Raw genomic sequence first — 21,376 nt, 5'->3', positions numbered from 1 at the left:
TTCGGAATAGAAAATGGTTGAAAATCTAGGTTGCAATTGAATTTTATCAACTTGATAGGGACATAAAATTACTATTTTAAAAGTGAAGAACGAGAAAAATTTATTAATGAAATGTGAAAAACATTTTGAACGAATTTTCCTTGACTGTTCGAGCAAACATAATACACGGACGTCTTTGTAGTTAATACTAATAAATAGACAATGCAATAATTGAATAAAAAGCAAAAGAAAATTAATTGCAGTAGGTTAATCTTTTAAAATCAGGCAAAAAAAATACAAAACTTGTAAGATACATGTAACCAAATCAAGTAATTAGTAAATTCAGCCCCACCATGAGGAGGAGGTGAGGTAATTTAGCTGCTACAGCCTACAATAAGTGAAAAATTAACTTTGAATGGGGCTGGCAGCACGAATTTTTAAAAAGGCTAAAGTGGAAGCATCTGCTTGCAATAGTGCCAATCCGTAGGGGAGGTGAGTGTAAATTTAAAAATTGAAGCAAAGCCCCTGGTGCTTGTTAGCTTTTGGAAGATCGTTGCTTTGCAGGAGTTTTAGTGGGCAAGTCAGTCCTCTAATTACAGATCTCTCCTCCTCCTCCTCCTCCTCCTCTCTGGTTCTTCTCTCCCACTTCTCTTTGTCAATCCCTGTAGAAACACACACACACACACAAGTTATTACCAATGTCCTCAAACGCTGACCTCTCAGAATCACAACCCGGAGCTACCCATCCCGAAGTCCCGGTCCAAGCTTCCGTAGGAGTTGAGAATGCGTCGGCCAACGGCCAACCAAGTGATGCGTTAGAACAAGACACTGCAACAACTCAATTAAATCCAGAAGCAGAAGATGGAATAACCAATGCCCAGGCATCGACTAAATCTGATGACCATAACTCGATCCAGTCCGATTATGGAGCCCCGCCCAATTCTCATTCCATTTCCGACCCCAATCCCAATTTCAATCCCAAAACCGACGAATCTCCGGAGCCTAGCAACGCTTCGGAGACCAATTCCAAGCTGGGCAATGACCAGGGCAGCCGAACCTTTACCATGAGAGAATTGTTGAATGAATTGAAGAATGGTGAGATGGTTCCTGGTGGTTCAGATGCTGATCACAGAGATACCGCCACTCCCCATAGGTCAGTTCATGAAACTTGACTTCAAGTTCGTTTGGACTTTAGGAGGATTTAGAACTGCTGACATCGATTCTTTTGGAGTTGAGCTTCCATTAAAATTGCAATCTTGAAGCTGTTTCTACGTAGCTGAATGCTAATTCTCCAGCTATAGGATTGGATTTCTGTTTCCTCGATTTGATTTTCTAGAATATAATGAATTACGACGAGGCCAAAGTTGTCAAGTTAGAATAAGTTTTTGAACTGAGTGATGTTTGTGATGATCTTCTTAGAATGTAGGGTTTGATACGTAATAATGGAGGGAAAGCTATCTAATAAAGATTGCACATTTTTTTAACCTATGTGATACGGGACTCTACTTAATAATTTGTCAATTTAAATGGCTTCCGTTTCAATGTCTCTTGGACATTATTTGAATGCTTTGAAAAGATATGCGGGTTGGAGAGTTGGTCAAGTCAGTGGGTGGATGGACTGCTGCACGGATAAATGGACATTTTGGAAAAAATGCGCGTAGGGTATCTGACCAAAATCAATGCATGCTAAAGATGAAGTTACCTATATGTTTGAGGTTCCATCTGTGGTACGGAAATAAATAGCATCTGTGGTGACTCGCTAGGTTATGATGACCAATACAAGGTCATTTCTTCATTTTTGATAGATGATGTTTCAGCAGAACAGGACAGTGCTGAAATTGGTAAAATGTCGTGCACTTTGCCAATAATATTTACACACTTTCAGCTTGAGTCCATTTAGTTGGAAATCATCTAGTTAATTATGGGTTCTTGATCGAAGCGTCTAGGGGAAATGGGTATGTTAACATGGATATGGCCTCTATCGTATTAATAGTTCTTTTGCTGCAATGTTCTGCATGATAAACCTTAATTTTTTATATTTTTGTCTTCTGTGATTTATTTTAGTTGCAAATGTTCTTGTGCAAAATGAGATGCTTTCTATATGCCACTGGTTCTCATTAATGTATCCTCCATGTTTTCTATGAATATTCCAGTCAAGAAAGCACACAACATATTGATCAGAACAATGCTGCCATGGAATTACTTGATAGCGTCACAGGGGCTGACGAGGAGGGTCGGTCTCGCCAACGCATTCTTACCTTTGCAGCGAAGAGGTGGCTATCAGATTTGCACCTTGAAATTGTCAACTACGCTGTTATTTGGGTTTTTCTTCTCATTCTTCAGGGACTTAACATTAGAATTTCTTTTCAGCTGTTGAGCTCCTATGTGGAAGTTTTGAAATTTTCCTAGTGTATTTTTTCACTTGCATCTATGATATTGTTTCTTTTCTTTCTTGTTCTTTATAATTTCGCGTTCTTAGCATACGTATTTAGTTTTCCTCAAATGTTGTCAGTCATGTTGTCGGCTGCTAGGGAAACTCCAATAGTGCCAAACATGTTGAAAAAGTAATTTTATAGCATGTTAGAGTTACTTTTCTTTTCTTTGAATCCTGTTAGCTTTCTTATTCAATGTATTTGTTTAGTTTGTTTTACTCTACTTGGGCCATGATTTTCATTTTTGTTAGCAGTTATATAGTTTCTTCTTACTTCATTTCACTAGATAAACCACTTAGCCATCCAAAAATCAGTATTCAGGGCTAAATCACATTACAGGAGAGCAAAGTATTCAGTTACCAAGACAGAGTTTGCTATTCTTCTAAAGTATTTGCTCAATATGATTTGACATACTGGCTAAACTTAGAGAATGATATTGCTTTATGCTATGCATGTTTCGCATTTACTAGTGTCTTCTCAGTTGATCAGATATTGAATGTGTTGAATTGCATGGACTATATGCTTTACCTATTTCCAAAAGCTTTACTGGGGAGTTGTCTTTTGATACTTCACCAATCATGTCATTATAATATAGCTGAAAAAATTTAAACTCCACATTCAATGCATTCCACCCTGGGGTAGAAAAAGAAAGATCAAATCCTTGTGAGAACTTGTCTTACAACTCCACTTCTGAATCTGGTTGGAAACAAAAGCATACTATTTGTTAATATATGTTGATGTTTAATATGCAGGTATGCTAGTGCATTAGAGAGAAATCCAGACGATTATGATGCACTCTATAATTGGGCGTTAGTACTTCAGGTCTGACCTATTGCAACTCCTTGCTATGTCTTAACCATTTTACATGATGAGTATGTGAATGTATTTGCCTTTGTCTTTTCCTTGGGGGGATTCTAGTATTTGAAAGAAAGCTTGCCTTCTGGATACTAAATTATAGTTGCTGTGAAGTAGTTGCCCATTGCCTAGTTGAAGGATATCTTAGCAGAATTATTTGCTCTGAGTCTATTTGTTGCGCTTACATAAATTAATGTTTCCAAGGGCTGTCTGACTCATATCTGATGCAGTCCCCAAAATCTTTCTTTGCATGCAGGAAAGTGCAGATAATGTTAGCCCTGATTCTGTTTCACCTTCCAAAGATGCATTGCTTGAAGAGGCATGCAAAAAATACGAGGCAGCTACACATCTTTGTCCTACTCTTAATGATGTACGTATTAATTTCTGTTGTATGTTTGGAATGTTGTAGTTACTGCCACCAGCACATGCGCTGAACAGTATGTCAGTTTTGTAGCATAATAATTCGCCTCCGGTTTCATCTCATGCATTCTGGTACTAAAGTACATGCACATGTGTATGGATAACCTCAAGCAAAATATGATTTTCTCTTTAGAGATATCTAACTGCAAATTCCTAGTATGCTTAAAATGGAGGACTTAATATGAGTTTCCAGCTGACCTTCTTTGCATTTTACACCATGATGTACCTTGAGAGATAATTTATGCTTCTCCTTTTGTGATTATCCAAATATCAGGCTTACTATAATTGGGCTATAGCAATCTCTGATCGAGCAAAGATGCGTGGTCGTACAAAGGAGGCAGAAGAGCTCTGGAAACAGGTTTGACGTTTTATCTGTTTTATTTGTCCTCTTGCTGGTTGTCTTTCATTAACATCTTGTCTCTCGATTGTGAATGCATAGCTGCTTTCTGTGGAAATTAAATGAGCAAGCACCACAAGAGATGTAGTATATCTATAAAAAAAAACATGTACGATTTGGAATTCTAATGTTCCAGAACTAAGCGGGCACTGTGATAATTGTCTGAGATTGGTACTTTCCCGTTTAGACCAGAATGAGGGATATCTGTTCTTTTATGTGTTATGTGCCTTAATATCTTTTTATCTGTCCAAGGCTCTTTTTTGAAAAAAACTATTATGTTTCATCAGTCCATGCACATGGCTTTACATTAACAGATTGAGAATTTTTAAACCGTCAATTGTTTGCAAACAAAATTTAGATATGAAGCTGATTCTGGGATTGGAAACTTCTACTTGATCACATCTTTAACTAGAATAGATTGAGAGCCGGTTTGATGACTTGCAACTCTGGACTATGCATTATACTCTCTGAACAAACTAGTATCAGGAAGTAATAAATTGTTGGCATAAACAGGTACAAGAAGTCTACTTGGTCCATTATTTCTAATTTACAACTTAAATTTAGTTTTGCTTTTGTCGAATCCTTGTCCTGTGCTGCAGCCTTTTGGTTGCTATGATAAAAGGAACCTGCACACTTGTTTGCACACTCATGCCTGCCTCCTTCAGTTCTATTACATTCCATGTGAAATTTCACCGATATAGTGAAATAGAAAAAGTTAATCCCACATGTTTACCATTTCAGAGATTATAGTAAGGAGAGATCACGGAGGCTAGAGGACAATCAAATTATTAAGTAAAATTTCTTCAGGGAAAGAACAATATGACAAGGGATATAAGAATGCAACTTCATTCTAGTTAATGGAAGTTACTAAAACATAAATTGATAATTCACTTTTGTTACGACTAGGGTTTGTGTGCATAAATGTTATAATCGAGGTTGCTGATACATTTGGTTTACGGTAATTAAGCCAGGGGTAAATTGTTTTTCACTTTTTTTTTATGGAGAAGCAGATCAAACTAGAGATGTTTTCCCTATCTGCCAATTACATTGTTCAATATCAGACAAGTATGGGATTCCATTTTCACATATTTCTTTATTCTTCTTAACTTCAGGCAACAAAGAATTATGAAAAGGCGGTTAATCTCAACTGGAACAGTCCACAGGTAATTGTTGAGAAATCTCAGCATGTCAGTCTTAGAAATCACTGTTTTCTGAGTATTGAGGACCTCCTAAGGGGTCTGGTTTATCCGTGTTTTCCCCAAGTGGGACTGCATTTCCATTACTGTATAACCCTTAGGATGTTATTTTTTATGTTTTCAACTTTGACACATTTCCTTTTGGCAATTTCTTGTTTCAATAAGGTTTCTACACTGTTCTATTATTTGTCCTTACAAGGAGTCTCTTGTAATCTTCTTACTATTCACTTCTACCTTCCTAAATCTGTGAAGTTCTTTATACCAGGCACTTAACAACTGGGGACTTGCTCTACAGGTGCATATACTTCTCCTGCAAAAGAAATTCCATATCTGTTTTATGTCTGTTTCTTTAGAAGGGTGATGATTGGAGTTTTAGTTCTTTGACTTGTGGTCTTAGATGTTCTTCACCTTGATAGGAAACTATGCTTTAAATGTAATGTAGGAACTCAGTGCAATTGTCCCTGCCCGTGAAAAGCAAAACATTGTGAAAACTGCGATTAGTAAGGTAATAATACATGTTAACAAACACAATGTAATGGTGTAATTTTGCGCCTTGTACCTAGTTTGTGTAAGCAGACTTTCACTATATGGTTTTGATCCTTTTTCTTTCTTTCTTTCTTTTTTTCCCTGGTAATGCAGTTTCGTGCAGCAATACTGTTGCAATTTGACTTCCATAGGGCTATTTACAACCTTGGCACAGTTTTGGTTGGTTTAGCATTTGTTTTACATTTAGTGCTATAATAACATTTACCTTTCTAGTATTCCATTCCTGGTGGTTGATTTATACCGTGTGTCATTTTGCAGTATGGATTAGCAGAAGACTTGTCAAGAACAGGGGGACCAATTAATGCAAAAGAGGTCTCTCCTAATGAGTTATACAGCCAGTCAGCGATCTACATTGCAGCTGCTCATGCACTGAAACCTAATTACTCGGTACACATGCTATTTCTAAAACATACCTGTTAATAACACTGGTATTTATTGTAATTCTTGCTTCCATCACATCCTCTATTCTTTATACTAATATTGTCAAATACAGTGAAGGCTGCTGTTACATTCTAGTATTAGGCTTGGGTAAGAGGGAATTTCTCTATACCTTGTCGAGGACACTTAGCATACTTTCTTGATGTTGCAGTTCCATAACTAGGAATGAACAGGTTTTAGCATCATGATAGCTTCTGTCTATTTTGTCTGTGGTTGTTTCATCATCTTTATTCTAGTGAGGAATGTTTGTATATGAGAGATCCAAAGGATAGCTTTGAGATTGCAAGAGAAGTGGAAAATGCAGAGAGAACTAGTTGAGAACTTTTTTCCTTATTTTCCTCTTACTCCACTTAACTGGGATGTCTGGATAATAGATTATCTGGAGTATGTCTTGTCTATTTTGCTAAATTGACTACATGAGATGGTATGATGTTTGTTTTTTCAGGTTTACACCAGTGCCTTAAAGCTTGTGCGTTCCATGGTGGGCATGCTTCTTTCACTTTATTCCTAATTTATTGTTTTTCAATCCATATTTCTAAATTCTATATTTGATTTCTTTTAATGATTTAAGAGAATTTTGCTTGAAGGAGGATTCACATTTTTTAAACTGATATAATTAGTTATCAGTTTCTTTAGTGTTATTTGTATTCTATTTAGGTAAGCAAGAAAAGGTACTGTAGCACAAGTTAAGCCATCAACTCTCTCCTTTCTTGGACTTAGTTATCCATTGATAGAATAATCCTATCTTGAGGTACTAATGTACTAGTTTCTGTATTTCCCACTATTCATCATCCCTCTACGGATGAATCACTTCTATAAACTTCATCTTTTTTCCTTGCCCTTAATTACACACACAGAAATTTGTTTGAGAGTGCCCCAATTTGCACATATTTGTTTTTCAAGGACATTTTCTGATTTCATCATTACGATGATTTCCTTCATAGCTGGTGAAGAAGTTATGGAGCGATACTGCTTTTTATATTTAATTTGTGCCATTTTTCAAATAGTTCTTCTGACAAGATCCAAGTCTTTGCAGCTACCTCTACCCTACCTGAAGGCTGGATACTTGACTGCCCCGCCTGCAGGAAATCCAATTGCACCTCATAGTGATTGGAAGCGTTCTCAATTTGTTCTCAATCATGAAGGCCTTCAACAGGTACAACCCTTTGTCTTTTGTTGTTATTGTAATGTTTACAAGTCCTGATAAGTTTGCTTCTTCAAGCATCATTCCTAGATATTAAAAATTAAAATAACAGTAAACAATTGTCACTCCTTTCCTTACCTAAAACTCTTGATTTCTGAGGATTGGAGCAGTTGTTGGGCTTGGGAGATCGACCTCTTAAATTGACAAGTTTCTCTTTATTGTGACTTTAACACATTCTTCATCTGTAAAAGTCTTTTACACCAAAATTTCTCATAGAAAATGAAGTCACCTTTTGCTTGAACCAGTAAAGATTTAATTCTTTACTTCGAGGTCCTGTAGATATTTATGACCTGTACTGAGGATGCCATCATTCTCCTTCAGAGATGCATTTGTTAATGGCATTTGTTTGTTATGGTAAACGCTTCTCATACAGATCGCCAAAATCGATCAAAAACACCTTGCCCAGAGTCTTTCTTCAAAATCTGGAGATACTATGAGCACTACCAGTAAACCAGCAATTAGAGTTGATGTTCAGGACATCACCTCTGTGTCAACGTGTGCTGATCTTACATTACCACCTGGTGCAGGCCTCTGTATTGATACAATTCACGGACCAGTTTTCTTGGTAAGAATAGATTGTTCATTTAATCCTTATGTTTACCATTCATTTTGATGGTGATGTTACCTTTTTCGCTATTGCAAGCTCTCCTAGTGTGCAGAAACACAAGATTATGGTTCTGCATGTGTCTGTGGCTGATTGTCAGTGTTGTGAACTGTGCCCTTTATTATACCTTGTGCACTTGGATCACCTGATCAAAGATAATTAATGATTTCCATGAGCTCACAATCCAAGTGGTTAGGTAATAATGCTAGTATCATGAACCAAAGTCAATATGGTTCCACTATTCATGAGTCATGGACTCGGCAGTAGGAATTCCATCTGACTCCATTCTGTAGGGGGATATTTCTCGCCACATATTGTGTCAGTTTTGCATTCTATGTCTTCATCCATTATGAATGATCTAGATTTCCTATCAGATTTTGGTAAATAACAGTAGAAGGTATCACCTGCAGATTTCTTCATCAAGACATGATTAGAGTCGTCTGCTTATTGATTGGGTTCTGTCAACCTGTAGAAATAACATTAAGGTTCTTAGAGCTTTGGAGGCTTAGGTAGTCTTAAAACCCTAAGTTACCGGGACTAACTTTATCTTTTCCTTTTTAGTTGATAGGCTTCGGATGTATATAGTGAATTGTTGCTGCATAGATAGTAATATTGCGGCCTTTGTTTAGCACATTTTAGTTGAGACAGGTGGTCAACTACATCTTTTGAATTCTGTAATGATACCTTACCTGGTCTTTGCCTCAGATTGCTGATTCTTGGGAATATTTGGATGGATGGCTTGATGCAATTCGACTAGTCTACACGATATTTGCGCGGCGCAAGAGTGATGTGTTGGCTGGTATAATAACTGGATGAATTTGTACAAGCCATGGATGAGAAATGCCAAAATCTGTTCGAGAAGATTTGAGATGTACCATCTGACTTAGCGGCTGGCCATGTATCATAGTGTGTAATTTTAGTCAGCCTCGTCACATGAGGTTTGATAGACGTTCAGTTGGGCAAAATTTGTCCCGAGGTTTTTTGTCGACTATGAGGTCTGGTAGGCGTTCAGTCGGGCAAATTTGTCCCCCATTTTTGTGTTCGACATCATCTCAAGAGTGGCTTCCTTGTACAACAACCCATAAAAAAAAAACTTCACCACAAATTGATTATCAAACTCTAGTTGATACATAGAATTAGCTTTTTCCGGACTGCAGATGCTGAGAAACTTTTATACTTTTGTTACGACGAATATAGGCAGTTTGTATTAGTCGACGCGCAAAATGCAGACGCGATCGACTTGGTCATAATGCATTAAAAATACGAACTTCCAATTTGATATATCGCACCCTCTTAAATGTGAATGTCTTTCGGCGGTTGAGCTAATTGCGTCTGCTATGCCTTTGGAAAATGCAGCCGTCCGGAGCGCAGCCAAAGCTTTACTAATTGGAAGCTTCTTTAGATTGAAAACTAGTTTTTACTTAGAAATTATTTCTAGCAGGGGAGTCGTATTTAGAGCCAGGTTTGCAGTTGTGTTGCTGTTACGGCTTCAGTTCCGAAAGGCGAAAAAGTTAACATGGATGATGCTACTCAACACTAACATTTCAGGAAGGTTTAGCAAGTCTATTTGACAAAGCTACCGTTTCCTCTGAGATTTTTAATCCCGAGATATGGAGAAGCACTGAAGACGCATAAACAGATGCAACAGACGTTAAGACTGGTATCTAATGTAGGTTCTTGGTAGTGATACTAAAGTAAAACTTCGATTGTTATATCTGATATATTCAAGGAGAAACCACCATGTCTAAATGGAAACAATGAGAGATTAATTTTCCGTGATGGGTTCAATTCAGGAGTTAGATCCTTTATCTGTTGGACATTTTTTTGAAGGAAAAAAAAATGCAATTTATTCTGTCTAACTCTTAGAAACCAAGAATTTCATGCAAATGGGTGGTTTGACTTTGGCCAAGGCAAGAACTGATGCAGGCAGTATCCACAGGCCTTCACCACATATCATTCCTGAAGCAACCGCTGGAACGATCAGCTCCGCCTTCGCGGAGTTAAGTTTGTGCCACACGAACACAACCAGACTTCCAATGCACATATCAATTGCGACGTAAGCCCCAACTAAGAAGGGCAGTGCCATAGCCATTGGCACTGGCATCCATTTTCCGATCCTCGCCGGAGAAAGATCTTTCACTACATTGATGCCAACTGCCAAGGCAAAGAAGCCGTAACAGAGATGCAGGCAATGTTTTGGCAATGCTGAAAAGCCTTCAACTCCAAGAACGGCCATGTTTCTGTAAATAATGGCAAAGGGGGCCTTATACTCGCCGTTTGGGTTTCCAACATCAAATGCTTTATAGAACAAGTAGAAGCAGAGGGGTGCAACCACACAGCCTATAGCTGTGCCAACTGCCTGGCTCAAAAACATTGCTCTGGGGGACGTAAATGTTAGATGTCCTGTTTTAAAATCTTGCATCAGAATACAAGAAACAGAGATGACCGACTTGATGAGACCTGCCCCAGCTAATCCTGCCACAACACCGTGTTCTTTTCCAACCAATGCAGCAATCAGAAAAAGCCCTACTTTACCATAATTGTAGGCCATGTTTATATCCGTCAAACCAGCTCCATAAGCATTGCAGAAAGCTAAAGACGGAGCAAAAATGTATGCTACGACAACATAGTACCACTTAAGAGCAGGAAAGATCGAGGGAATGGCAATTGCTGAAACGATTGCCAGTGTGATGTACCCGCATGGTGCTATCCACGTTGGAATGCTTTCTCTGATGAAGAACTCATCTTGTTTCAGATCATCAATGGCGTTGTTATTTTTACTTTCCCCTGCCAAAAGAAAATATAAAGTTTTCATCTGCTTTTCTTGCACGATATTGTTTAGATTTACGTTGCTGGAGTATAATGTTTGATAATATGCTTGAAATCTCTTTAAACACTTAACCTAAAAACAGGCCTGGTTCGAATAAAGTTTAGGAACAAAATGCTTCCAGGTACATATAGCAGAACAGATTTGTACATAACTTCACCTGATCTGATTTTTCTCTCTTTAAACTTGACGTACATGCTCGAAAGGGTCATACCAGTTATCTTGATGAAGTTGTATAGTCCATCACCCAAAAGGAGAGCAATGGGGACGAAGACCTGTTAAGAGATCACAATTAAATTGAGTCAATGATCCAGCATTATGTCGAATTTCCCATATGAACATATAAATGTGTGTTGGTGTGGGGAAGAAAGATGGGAGAGACCTTATAACCACTAAGACTTTTCATACTGTCTTCTGGTAGTGCTGCAGGAAACCAATCTCCCTTTTGCTTTCTGATGAGTGGCCACATTATGCCCCATGAGAGCACCGAGCCAAGAAGCATAGACAAGTTCACGATGTGAGGACATATCATTCCAGTTCCCACATAAGTCAAGCTAAAATCAAAGTAGAACCTTAAAACAAAAAAAAAGATCATGATGGTACAAGTGTTAGAAAGTAAAACAACTTAAATGATAGTCAGAAAAGAAAATAATTAACTAAAAGTGGTGCATGATAGAGACATACGTTTGCCTCTGAGCTTGCAATCCAAATGTAGGAAACTGTGAGAATCCGCATTGTCCTTGACCAGAATAAAACCACTGAAAAAATCCCCATAGGAAACTCAAAGAGAACATCTTCGTGAAACCCCGTACTTGCTTTCTGGCAAATAAAAAATCTTGCGTCTTCATTACCAATATTAGTTGCTCAAAATAAAAAAAAAAAAACAGTTAAAAAAGAAAAGAAAAGGCATATTTCTTTTTATATTAAACAAAGAAGCTGTACTTCGTCATCTTGTCAGCCATTGAATGAAATCCATTGATCAGAACACCAGTTGCCATGCCGCTTGGAAAGGTCAATTTGTAGTCTATTATCAAGATCTGCAGACCAGTAGGAACTCCTTGTAAATTGTAAAAGAGAGTACTTGAAACTCGCAGTTAAATGATAAAGAAAATGCTGTAAGACTGTATCTTTCCTAGAAACTGTTGAACGAAGTGAATATTGTGGTCCAACAGCAGGACAGTAGCAAATTATGTTAAGACTTAAAGAGTGGAATTGGTTGACACGATGAATAGCCTCCCATCATTTGGTCATGCTGCTATATCGGATACACATATACAAGTATACCAGTATATCAATGTTTTGCAGAAAGTCTGGAATCTTCGGAAGTATCCATTTATTATAGTGCAGCTAATTAAGGAGCAGGATCCAAATCACAGATATGAATGCAACTTTGTAAATTTCTCCCTCAAAAAATAGAACGAAACTTGAGCAAAAAAGATGTTAAACTTGACAAATTGCAGCATATCTGATGAACAAAAGATACAGGAAAATGAACAAAACCAACAATAAAGACAAATGTCATATACATTCGTGAACATGTACCTTTCGGAGTGGAATCAACACAAAAAGACCAATGAAACTAATTGCACAGAGGTAACCGGTCATCCAACCAATCCCAGGTTCCTTGTAGCTGCCCGGAGGATTTCCCGCAGTGCTTACTCCTGCCTGCTCATATGTCTTCTTATTTAGAGCTAACAGATAAGAACCAAAACCGCCTGAAAGTTCGAAAACAAAGCAAAAGAGCTTAGAGAATCAGACAGTGCTAAGAGAGTCGACAAACTAAACTTGTAGCAGACAAACTAACCTCCCACTGCAATGCTGTAACATGCAACTGCACAAGTTTGTATCAGAGTGTTCTCCTGCTGCGTGAAGGGAACTGAAACTAGTCCAATCTTTCGAACCAGCTTTGTCCATGTACGGACAATAATGAACGCAAGAAGAGCAGCTGAGACATTAAGGTTGGGGCTGATCCCCGTGGTAAGGCTCAGCTTCATAATTATGATGGTGTAGATGGTCCCTATGATTATGCTGGCAATGACACCTCGGACAGTGATCTGCTTCTTCCATGGTTGAAGTCTCCTCTGAACCTCGGCCTCTTTCTGCGGCTCATCCAAGTCCTCTCTCTCAATTATTTCTTCCTTCTGATTATGGATTGTCCTTTTTTCAACATCCATTGCTTCTACAGGAGTAATCTGCATCATTTTGATTTCCAGAAAAACCTCAGTGCAGTGCCCTCAAAGACTGGATGAGAATGATAAATATAGGGTGCACTCACGACAGAATATGAGCAATTTATCATGCATCCGAAGTCCGTCCTGTCTGGACTTTCTTATTGGTTTGCTTGAATGAAGGAAGCAATAAAGGTCGTATTATTGCGCAAAAAAATAAAAGAATCCATAAAGAAAGTACAGCCAGATGGTTGTTAGTTGATAGTTTAATAAAAGTGTATACTTTAATGCTTGAACAAGAATTTATGCAGAGCTGTGGCCAATCCCAAAGCTTCCATATGGGTTGTGCCCACTACTACAGTCCAGTCCTAAACTTGTCTTCCATAGTATAAATGGTTTTAAAAATCAGAGAGCTCCCAGGTTTTTACCCTTCGCTTTTCTTGGGCTGATCGGTGATACTTGATTTTGAAGGCTGAGGAAATCTAGAACACTAAAATAATCATGAAAAGATTCAAACTCTAGGGACAAGACTAGGTCAATGATTCAAATAAGTAGCATCCCAAATTTAATTATACTTTTTTTTCTTCTGTGAATCCTCTTATGGGTAGGTTGGCAATACAATACAATACAATACAACGGTTTGTGTCAATGAAGTAGTACTACTATCTATACATTTTCCTAGTATCAAAATACATACATACATGTGAACTCTACGACCCGGTGGGACTCTACAGAATAGAAGAGTACTGATTAACTTGTCATTTTGGCCATATGCCTCCTCTATCGTCCTGGAAAGGATACCTTCATACTAGTACTGATAATATCATTTTTTTTTTTTAAGAAAAGAAAAGAAAAAGGATGAAAGAAAATGGTGTTGGACTTTTCTTGAAGTAGATCTTATCACTACTGACTCTCGTTTATCCACATGCAACTTGAGGTCGAGGTAGTCGTGACAATGGCGGAATCAGTAGAGAGAAGATTCTGACTCCATAATATGTACAAGTATGTGGTTCATATGTTGACCTGTGGCAAGTTTAATAGGAGTGTCAGTTTTTCAAACCTTTGGACGATGATTGATGAAGAATGAAAATTACAATAAGCGCAATCTGATTGGTCACAAGGGTCGAAGAGATTCCTTTGGTTGGAACGTTGTGCACAACTTGATGATCATTAATTTTTATTTTTTATTTTTTGAGAAGACTTGACTTGATCATCAATAATACTCATTTTTTTTCTTGCCATTAAATGCAGAGTTTGTATGCTAGGAAAGAAAACCTTCGATTGGTCGAAGATCTTCTGGTTTTCCAAGTCCACGTCCAAATAAACAATTTTCAGAGGAATTCGATTAACGAGAAACTCAAACTTAAATTGTTACATTCTCTTATATTTTTGTCCTTTGAGCTTCAAATAGAGTTGCTTAAATTAATCATTTGTCCTCAGCCTTACCTTTGTTATAAACAAAATAGTGGGTATAATCGTCCTCAAACTCATTGATTTTTTTTTTTTTTTTTTTGGTTGGGTGGGGGAGAATCACTTTTTAGACTCATTGATTAATTCTCGTTATCAATTGTGTGTTTCATTTTCTTTAGGAACGGGCAGAGCTTACTTTATATATCGCTCTTCTTTTTTTTTCACGCAGTGAGTATCTGAGTCCGTGGACTGGTTACTGTATGACCCAATTAATCCCATTGCGTGGCCGGGAGAGGCTGCCCAACATCACTTCATATATCGCTTACTTTCTGGTTTTGTTCATTTGACTGTACGAGTAGGCCGGTAGGTATATTTTGTTTCTTAAAAATCAAGCAATAATGACTTTGTAGTTTGGAGGAGCATCTTCCCCGGCGGAAATTAGGCACGATGAGAAGTCCCGATTTTGCCACCTAAGCTAATATGTTTCTCATTATACAATTTGATTCCTAACATTTTATTATTATATGCATAAGGGATTAATTATATCTAGCCTCTGCCTAACACGTACCTTTAAACATTTATGCATCGCATGATATGAATGTTCATGAACCTTTTCAAACAGCAAATGCATATAAATATATAACACAATTTTTTGTATAGTGAATCTACGATAGCATGGGCCACAAAGAGGGGGGGGGGTTGGGTAGATATGTCAATTACAATTCAATTAAATTGACCCGTTCAAATTCATCTATCAATAATTGGTGGATAATTAGTTGACTCGTCTTTTACATTTATATCCAATTTAAAATAATTATATATTTAAACTCAACTTTTAGTGAGTGTTAAGTAAATACATTTGAATCTCTTTTCAATCTAATAACAATAATAAAAACACCGCTATTTTTTTGTTAAATAACATGCGGAAAAACAGAAAAAATATAAGTAGAATTTTAAATGAATAATTGATATACCTAATTATATCCATTATCCAATTATGATCAGTTCGAATCGAATCGTCCATTTTGACGCTCGTAGGTATTGAGCAGTAAATACACTACTATTTCTTTGGCTGCTACTTTTGCAAAACAATAATATCGTGTAGCAGCCTTCACCATATAGATATAGGAAAGGAGTTTATGTTTCCACCTTTTAACCATCATATTATTGACCAAACTTCTTTCTCACGACCGATATGATTGAATGGAATATTAGGAGTTATAATACAGATGGAAGGATTAGGCGAGAGCACGCCAACGTAAGCTAGTTGCCCGCAGTCCTAGATACCCATCCTACGGTTGACAAGAGGCGAGGTTATACACATAAATTAGTACAAAGTACTATATAATTTCCACAATAAAAATTGAAGTAGAGCCCATGCACCAAGACAACACACAAATAAATACTCCATGAGCTATTATTATGACTTTTTGACCAAAAAAAAAAAAAGAAGCTAATATTATGACTTGGAGTGATGCCTTATCAGTCCATTGCGTTGGCATTGAATGGAACCAAATGGTAGGTCTTCCATTCGTGAGTTTATGAGTGGGGGTGGCAATATATCTCATACCCTGTATGTATAATTATGACAAGGGATTGTAGGCTCTGGATTTAATTGTGCAATTTGTTTGCCTGATCTGGCTCCTGAGTCTAGAAACATACTTATGGACTCTTTTTTAGATTTAGTAATAAATAAAGCGCAGATAGAAGTTTGGCTACCTTTAATTTTATGCTTAGTAACCACGAATATGGACGTTTGACTGATCTCAATGACCTTTTTTTTTTTTTTCTGGTGCCTCAATTTAGTAGGCAGCAAGTGGGCATGTTTGATCTTCACAATCTCACCTTACATAAAAGATCAAGTTCCATGTGTATCTTTTCCATTTTCTTTGAGCTAATTTCAGTGGGCGTGGACCAAAAAAGCAGCCAACAGGAAAAGGGAAAGAGAGGGCAGAAATGATTCATTGTTACATAAACCATAGGTTATACGAAGCAGAAAAGTCATCCAAAAGAATAATACAGTAATATTTTTGAAAAAAAAAAGGTATAAAAGCTCAATCAAGGAGATAAATAGTTTCCTATTTGTGGCAAGTTGCAGCAGCCCTGTAATCCGAGAAAGAAACATATAAGAATACAAGAAAACGAAAATAGAAATTTTACCAGAGGAGATGTCGCAGCTCTGTGATGCAAACAAAAAAGCCCAACACGCAACGGGATTGAAATTAATGCAGGCTCTCCCTCATGAACTGATCAGTTACCTCAATCGCCATCTGAGTAGAGTAGGGTGCACTCCTGATCAGTACTGTAACTGCTGATGCGCTGAAAACAACGACGGAAGAGTCAAAACAGGCATCCTCCATATTGAGAAGGGAAGTCCAACCCTTATCGCCTTGACAATGTAGAAAGGCAACTCCGACTCCGTAATTTGTTCGTAGCCTGTGACCATGTTGCAGTTGGACAGTAACGTAAACAGTCGAGAATCCTGGAAATAATAAAATGCTGCTCTCAACCCTAACTACATGAAAATCCCTAGCAGTCCCACCATGATTGTTCCGCAAATGAATTCACTTTTTTGGAGGGGTATTGTCGAAAATCAACTATCCTGAACAACCAAAAATTTTCGAGTTGCTCCAAAAAAAACCCAAACTGGGAGAGTTGCATTTGCCCACCCGTCTTGACTGGATAGCAGCACAGTGTTGTTAGATGCTCATATATTTTTGTTTTTCGAGCGTTAAGCAGAGCTGCATAAATTAATTATTGGGTATATCAATCCTTAACCTCGTAATCATACATTAGGTTCTCACGATGCATCATTAGTCCATTCGTGAGTCGTGATCACTAGTGAGTGGGGTGTCAATGCATTATATACCTCTGGTTGAAATGCAGTTGTATTGTATAAATATCTCTGGTTACATATATAGCAGTCCACTAGAGAATTTTTGTCCTTACCTCTCATGTGAAAATTATCTCACTGAAGATAACAAACAGCATGAAGCGAAAGAAAGTAGAAACCTTTGAGTCGTAGGATGAAGCATTTTGCTGTCCAAAGATGTCATGAGTTTAGTAATTTGGCATAACCTTAGAGTTTTTTTTTTATTTAATTTTTGGAATTGCCTAACCTTAGAGTATGAAGCGTAATTTAACTAAACTCACGAGAATGTAATTATTTGTTGGTTTTTCAAGAGCATACATTAAAAACCAATACCTTAGTTAGTGATGCAAAAAAATGGCTAACAAAAGACTTGTTATTGAAAGTTGAAAATAATCTTATGTTTTTCATTCATCAACTCACTATTTATAGCATTTATGTGAAACAAACTAACATGATTTTTAACTAACCGTTCTCCATAAAAAATTTAATAAAACTACTTGGTAACAAAATAACATAATCTAAATCTTAACAAAAATATTTGTTAGCAACTCAACATGACTTCCTTTAACAGCATTTAGTCAGCAATTAACTAACTTATTCTAGTACTAAATGAATCTAGAAAAAAAAAACTGTAAAAGTTGGTACATCTCAACGTTAATCCTATTTTCTACTTGTAGGTAACAGGCTCAAGGTGGTCCCCACTGCTGGGAGTGGGGGTTTTTGTTTTGGTGGGCGTAGGGCAGGACGTAGGGATGGATTGATGCTGGGCATGTGGTTTGGTATTGGAGGTAGAGGCCCAATGTAGATCTACGGCGTAAGCAGGTTCTCTTGGTCTGCTATATTGATCGCAACCATTAATCCAGACTTAACTCAGAGAGTAATGAAAATCCAACATTCAAGCAAGGATCCAACTCGTTTCCTGAATGCCGATGAATTGCTGATATACATATCCAGACCGCTTTCTATTGATTTACAATATTCACAAAATTCCATCAGATTGTTCGTGTCTTCTGATCGTTGGTGCATGGTCATAGTTTTTTTTTTTTTTTTTTTTTTTTTTTGGGTTATTAGTTTTGCCACTCTGTATGCGCTGCACTGTGTAGCAATGTTTCAATTTCTTCATCAGACCTCGTTTTGACCTATTTGTTTGGACTGGTCATTAATTACATTCCGAAAAAAAAAAAAAAAACTCTACATGCATAGTAAAAATGTTCTACCTCCCTCACATATATCGTAACAAAAAAATTACTAAGTAACATTCACAAAATTAATACTATCATAATAGATCAAAGGGGAAATCGCAAAAAGTTCCCCTAAGGTTTGTGGTGTTTTGTATTTTACCACTCTAACGATATCTTTTTGGCACTTAATCCCCTCCGTTAGTCCATCTTAACAAATGATCCATTGAAACAGACGAAAATACCCCATTTAAGACATTAAAATTTCTAACAAAAATGTCCCCGTCCTTCAAACCCAGAAATATTTTGTTATCATTCATTATCCATAAGAGCCTTTAAACTTCCAAATCCTATATTTTTAGCTGAAAAAAGGGGAAAAAATGTACCAAACATCTTCAAATTCATTTCATTGCTCTTCTTCTAATTGTTGTCTATCACAACATCTAAAAGAACCCATCAAGAAACTTGTGGATATGGTAAAATAGCACTCTTAAAAAGATTATGGACACAGAAAAATGTCGGAAGGAGATTTATTAGATGTTCAAATTATAAGGTATGATTTGTATGATAAATTAATGACTTTTTAACTTTTAGAGAAAATAATTTGGATAACAAAAAGTTGGTTTTTTTTTGTCTGAATCGTCAAGCATATGATCTTCTCGTGTTTCTTTGCAAAATATACTAGCAAGAGCAGGCTTTTTCCCTTCAAAAAAGTTATTTTTGGAAAAAAAAAAAAATTGCCCGACTCGAATTAGTAGACAGTTGTGTCTATTTAATATTTTGTCAAAAATACCATTGTCCTTTACCGGTCAATCATCGTCACAGTTACTGTTTGAATGCCTTGACTGCCAATAAAGGGAATAAAGTGTCAAAAAAATAAATGTTAAGAGTGCAAAAAAAAAAAATTAACGTTAAGGGGTGAAATGCAAAACACTGCAAACCTTAAGGGAAGTTTTCGTGATTTTTCCTAGATTAGATAACAAAAAAGGGTCGGGGCGTAGGGTTTCCTCGCTAAAAACCAAAGCAGAAATCGGGAATGGGTGGCGGCACATCATTCGAAAGACTCCTACCGCACGCGGCAATTCGAAATACTGTTGGCCAGTGGCAGCCCACCCGCTGAAAGACCCTGAAAACCGTGTGCTCCGCCTGGCTCGCTCGCGCAATCACTCGTGCAAATTGCAAAACCCATCAACCATCGTCCTGCCCCTAACTTATTTGTTTCTTCTTGTTCCCTGCATCTATATCTTATGCTAGAAATGATTGTAGTAAATGCAACTATATCCCTTCCCCTATCAAACTATCAAATCATTTAAAACTGCTCATCATCTAACCACCGAGTGCTGTTTGAAATAATGTGCAGAGGGTCTCAAGGTATCGAAGAGCGAGAGCCCTTGAAGATCAAAGCTTTTCACGTACATTTATCGTTCTCCATCACCACCAACTTGCTTCAGATCAAGAAACCGGCCTTCTTGTATGATTCTCTAACCCTGCATTTCCTTCCTCGAATCAATGGTGCTTCCTTGGAGATCGAGGGGTCGAGCCTTCGTCCCGATACCCCTGGCTTTATTACACTGCACCCACTTGTATCTTCTTCGGCCGCCGCCCATCATCATCATCATCAGTACGGTAGTAGGGAGAGAGTGAGGGTTAGCGAAGGCTCCCGCTTTGAGATCTACGCTAGTGATGATGTCAAGTTGTTGAAGGGAACTTTTAGGAAGGACGGCGATCGCGATAATGAGGATCCGCGGGGAGTAGCGGATGTCAATAAGTGGAAATTGGATTGTAGGTGCCAGTTGGAGTTGGAGGAGGATTCTCATTTTCTGCGGGAGGCTGAGGTGTGCGTTGAGGTGGAAGGACGCGGGGTGGGGTCCATGATCAGCGACAAGGTGGCGATGGTACTCCCCAGGAGAAGGGGAAGGCGGCACTGTTTTGAATGGTTGGAGGAGATTCCTGAGGAGAGGGAAGTTGATGAATCTGATGGCGGCGGCTGCTGCTGCTGCTCCTCCTGCGGTTCTGATGATGAGAAAGCCGGGAGGGACGAGAGTGTCGGGGACCGGCGGATGGACGACGGTACTTGTAGTACGGATACAGTTACAGTACCAGAAGCAGAAGGAGGCGGATATTGGGCCGCTGTGGAAGGTGTTTGGATTTGGGTCATGTGCTTGGGTGGTGTTGCCTACTTGCTTTCTAAAACTTCTTCCACCCGGGTCCTTGCTAGAACCACAAGGCAAAACGGATTATCGTTTTTCAACAAAATCAAATACTAGTGGTAGTAGTAGAATTTACTAATTTCCTGGTTACTTTCCGATTTGTTTATTTTTATTTTGACTTTCCCCGCTTTTTGGTGAGTGTATAGCATCCAGAAACGCGGCAAAGACGATTATTTCGTGGATTTGCATTTGTCCAGTTCTCTGTGGGTCGACCCTGTTCTTCTCTCTCTTCTGGGAATGGCAGGCCTCGGACATTAAGTCATTTTGAATGGCAGTTGGATTAACAGGAGTTCCAATAATAAGCACAAATGTCAATTGTTGGCCTATTGTGTTGTTTTAAATGATTAATAATAACACTTAGTAATTAACAGCCCATTAACCCATTAACCCTTTAATACTTCGGTTAGCGACAATTCGAAGAGTAATTAACAGCCGCCTGAACATTCCCTCTACTTTCGGAAATTAGAGTGACGTCCCTATACACTTAGTAAAATATATATATATATATATTAGACAACCTTTCTCACATAAAATATCAACAATATAATCCCAATTATTACCGTGTGACAACAGGGGGTGAGGAGGTCACTGTAATGCAAAGACAAGCGACAAATAGAGAAGAAAAAAGAAATCAAGTAGC

General features: G+C 37.9%; 3 protein-coding genes across 10 annotated transcripts; 2 read left to right on the top strand and 1 right to left on the bottom strand.

The window, feature by feature from the left end:
- The first annotated feature begins 551 nt into the window (after positions 1-551).
- Positions 552-9,352, top strand: LOC113781120 (protein HLB1). 2 transcript variants are annotated; one of them, XM_027326972.1, is made up of 14 exons: positions 552-1,132; positions 2,133-2,252; positions 3,164-3,233; positions 3,523-3,636; positions 3,961-4,044; positions 5,196-5,246; positions 5,545-5,574; positions 5,722-5,784; positions 5,919-5,984; positions 6,084-6,212; positions 6,709-6,744; positions 7,300-7,419; positions 7,841-8,032; positions 8,777-9,352. In XM_027326972.1, the coding sequence occupies exons 1-14, from the start codon at positions 678-680 to the stop codon at positions 8,885-8,887; spliced, it is 1,641 nt and encodes a 546-aa protein (XP_027182773.1). In that variant the 5' UTR covers positions 552-677; the 3' UTR covers positions 8,888-9,352. The 2 variants fall into 2 exon arrangements, with proteins under 2 accessions (XP_027182773.1, XP_027182775.1); XM_027326974.1 differs by having other exon boundaries at positions 7,995-8,032; positions 8,777-8,864.
- Positions 9,353-9,755: 403 nt separating this feature from the next.
- Positions 9,756-13,843, bottom strand: LOC113779155 (metal-nicotianamine transporter YSL1). 7 transcript variants are annotated; one of them, XM_027324633.1, is made up of 8 exons: positions 13,768-13,843; positions 12,703-13,090; positions 12,441-12,613; positions 11,841-11,935; positions 11,583-11,717; positions 11,281-11,470; positions 11,059-11,173; positions 9,756-10,858 (listed from the first exon to the last, which is right to left on the bottom strand). In XM_027324633.1, the coding sequence occupies exons 2-8, from the start codon at positions 13,070-13,072 to the stop codon at positions 9,927-9,929; spliced, it is 2,010 nt and encodes a 669-aa protein (XP_027180434.1). In that variant the 5' UTR covers positions 13,073-13,090; positions 13,768-13,843; the 3' UTR covers positions 9,756-9,926. The 7 variants fall into 7 exon arrangements, with proteins under 7 accessions (XP_027180434.1, XP_027180433.1, XP_027180436.1 ...); XM_027324632.1 differs by having other exon boundaries at positions 13,764-13,784; XM_027324635.1 differs by lacking the exon at positions 13,768-13,843 and adding an exon at positions 13,495-13,622.
- Positions 13,844-19,472: 5,629 nt separating this feature from the next.
- LOC113781136 lies at positions 19,473-21,036 on the top strand. The gene has a single exon (XM_027327000.1). The coding sequence runs from the start codon at positions 19,879-19,881 to the stop codon at positions 20,791-20,793; it is 915 nt and encodes a 304-aa protein (XP_027182801.1). The 5' UTR covers positions 19,473-19,878; the 3' UTR covers positions 20,794-21,036.
- The last annotated feature ends 340 nt before the right edge of the window (positions 21,037-21,376 follow it).

Source organism: Coffea eugenioides, chromosome 8, assembly GCF_003713205.1.
Source record: "Coffea eugenioides isolate CCC68of chromosome 8, Ceug_1.0, whole genome shotgun sequence".
Lineage (NCBI taxonomy): Eukaryota > Viridiplantae > Streptophyta > Magnoliopsida > Gentianales > Rubiaceae > Coffea > Coffea eugenioides.
This window is presented reverse-complemented; position numbering and strand designations above follow the sequence as displayed.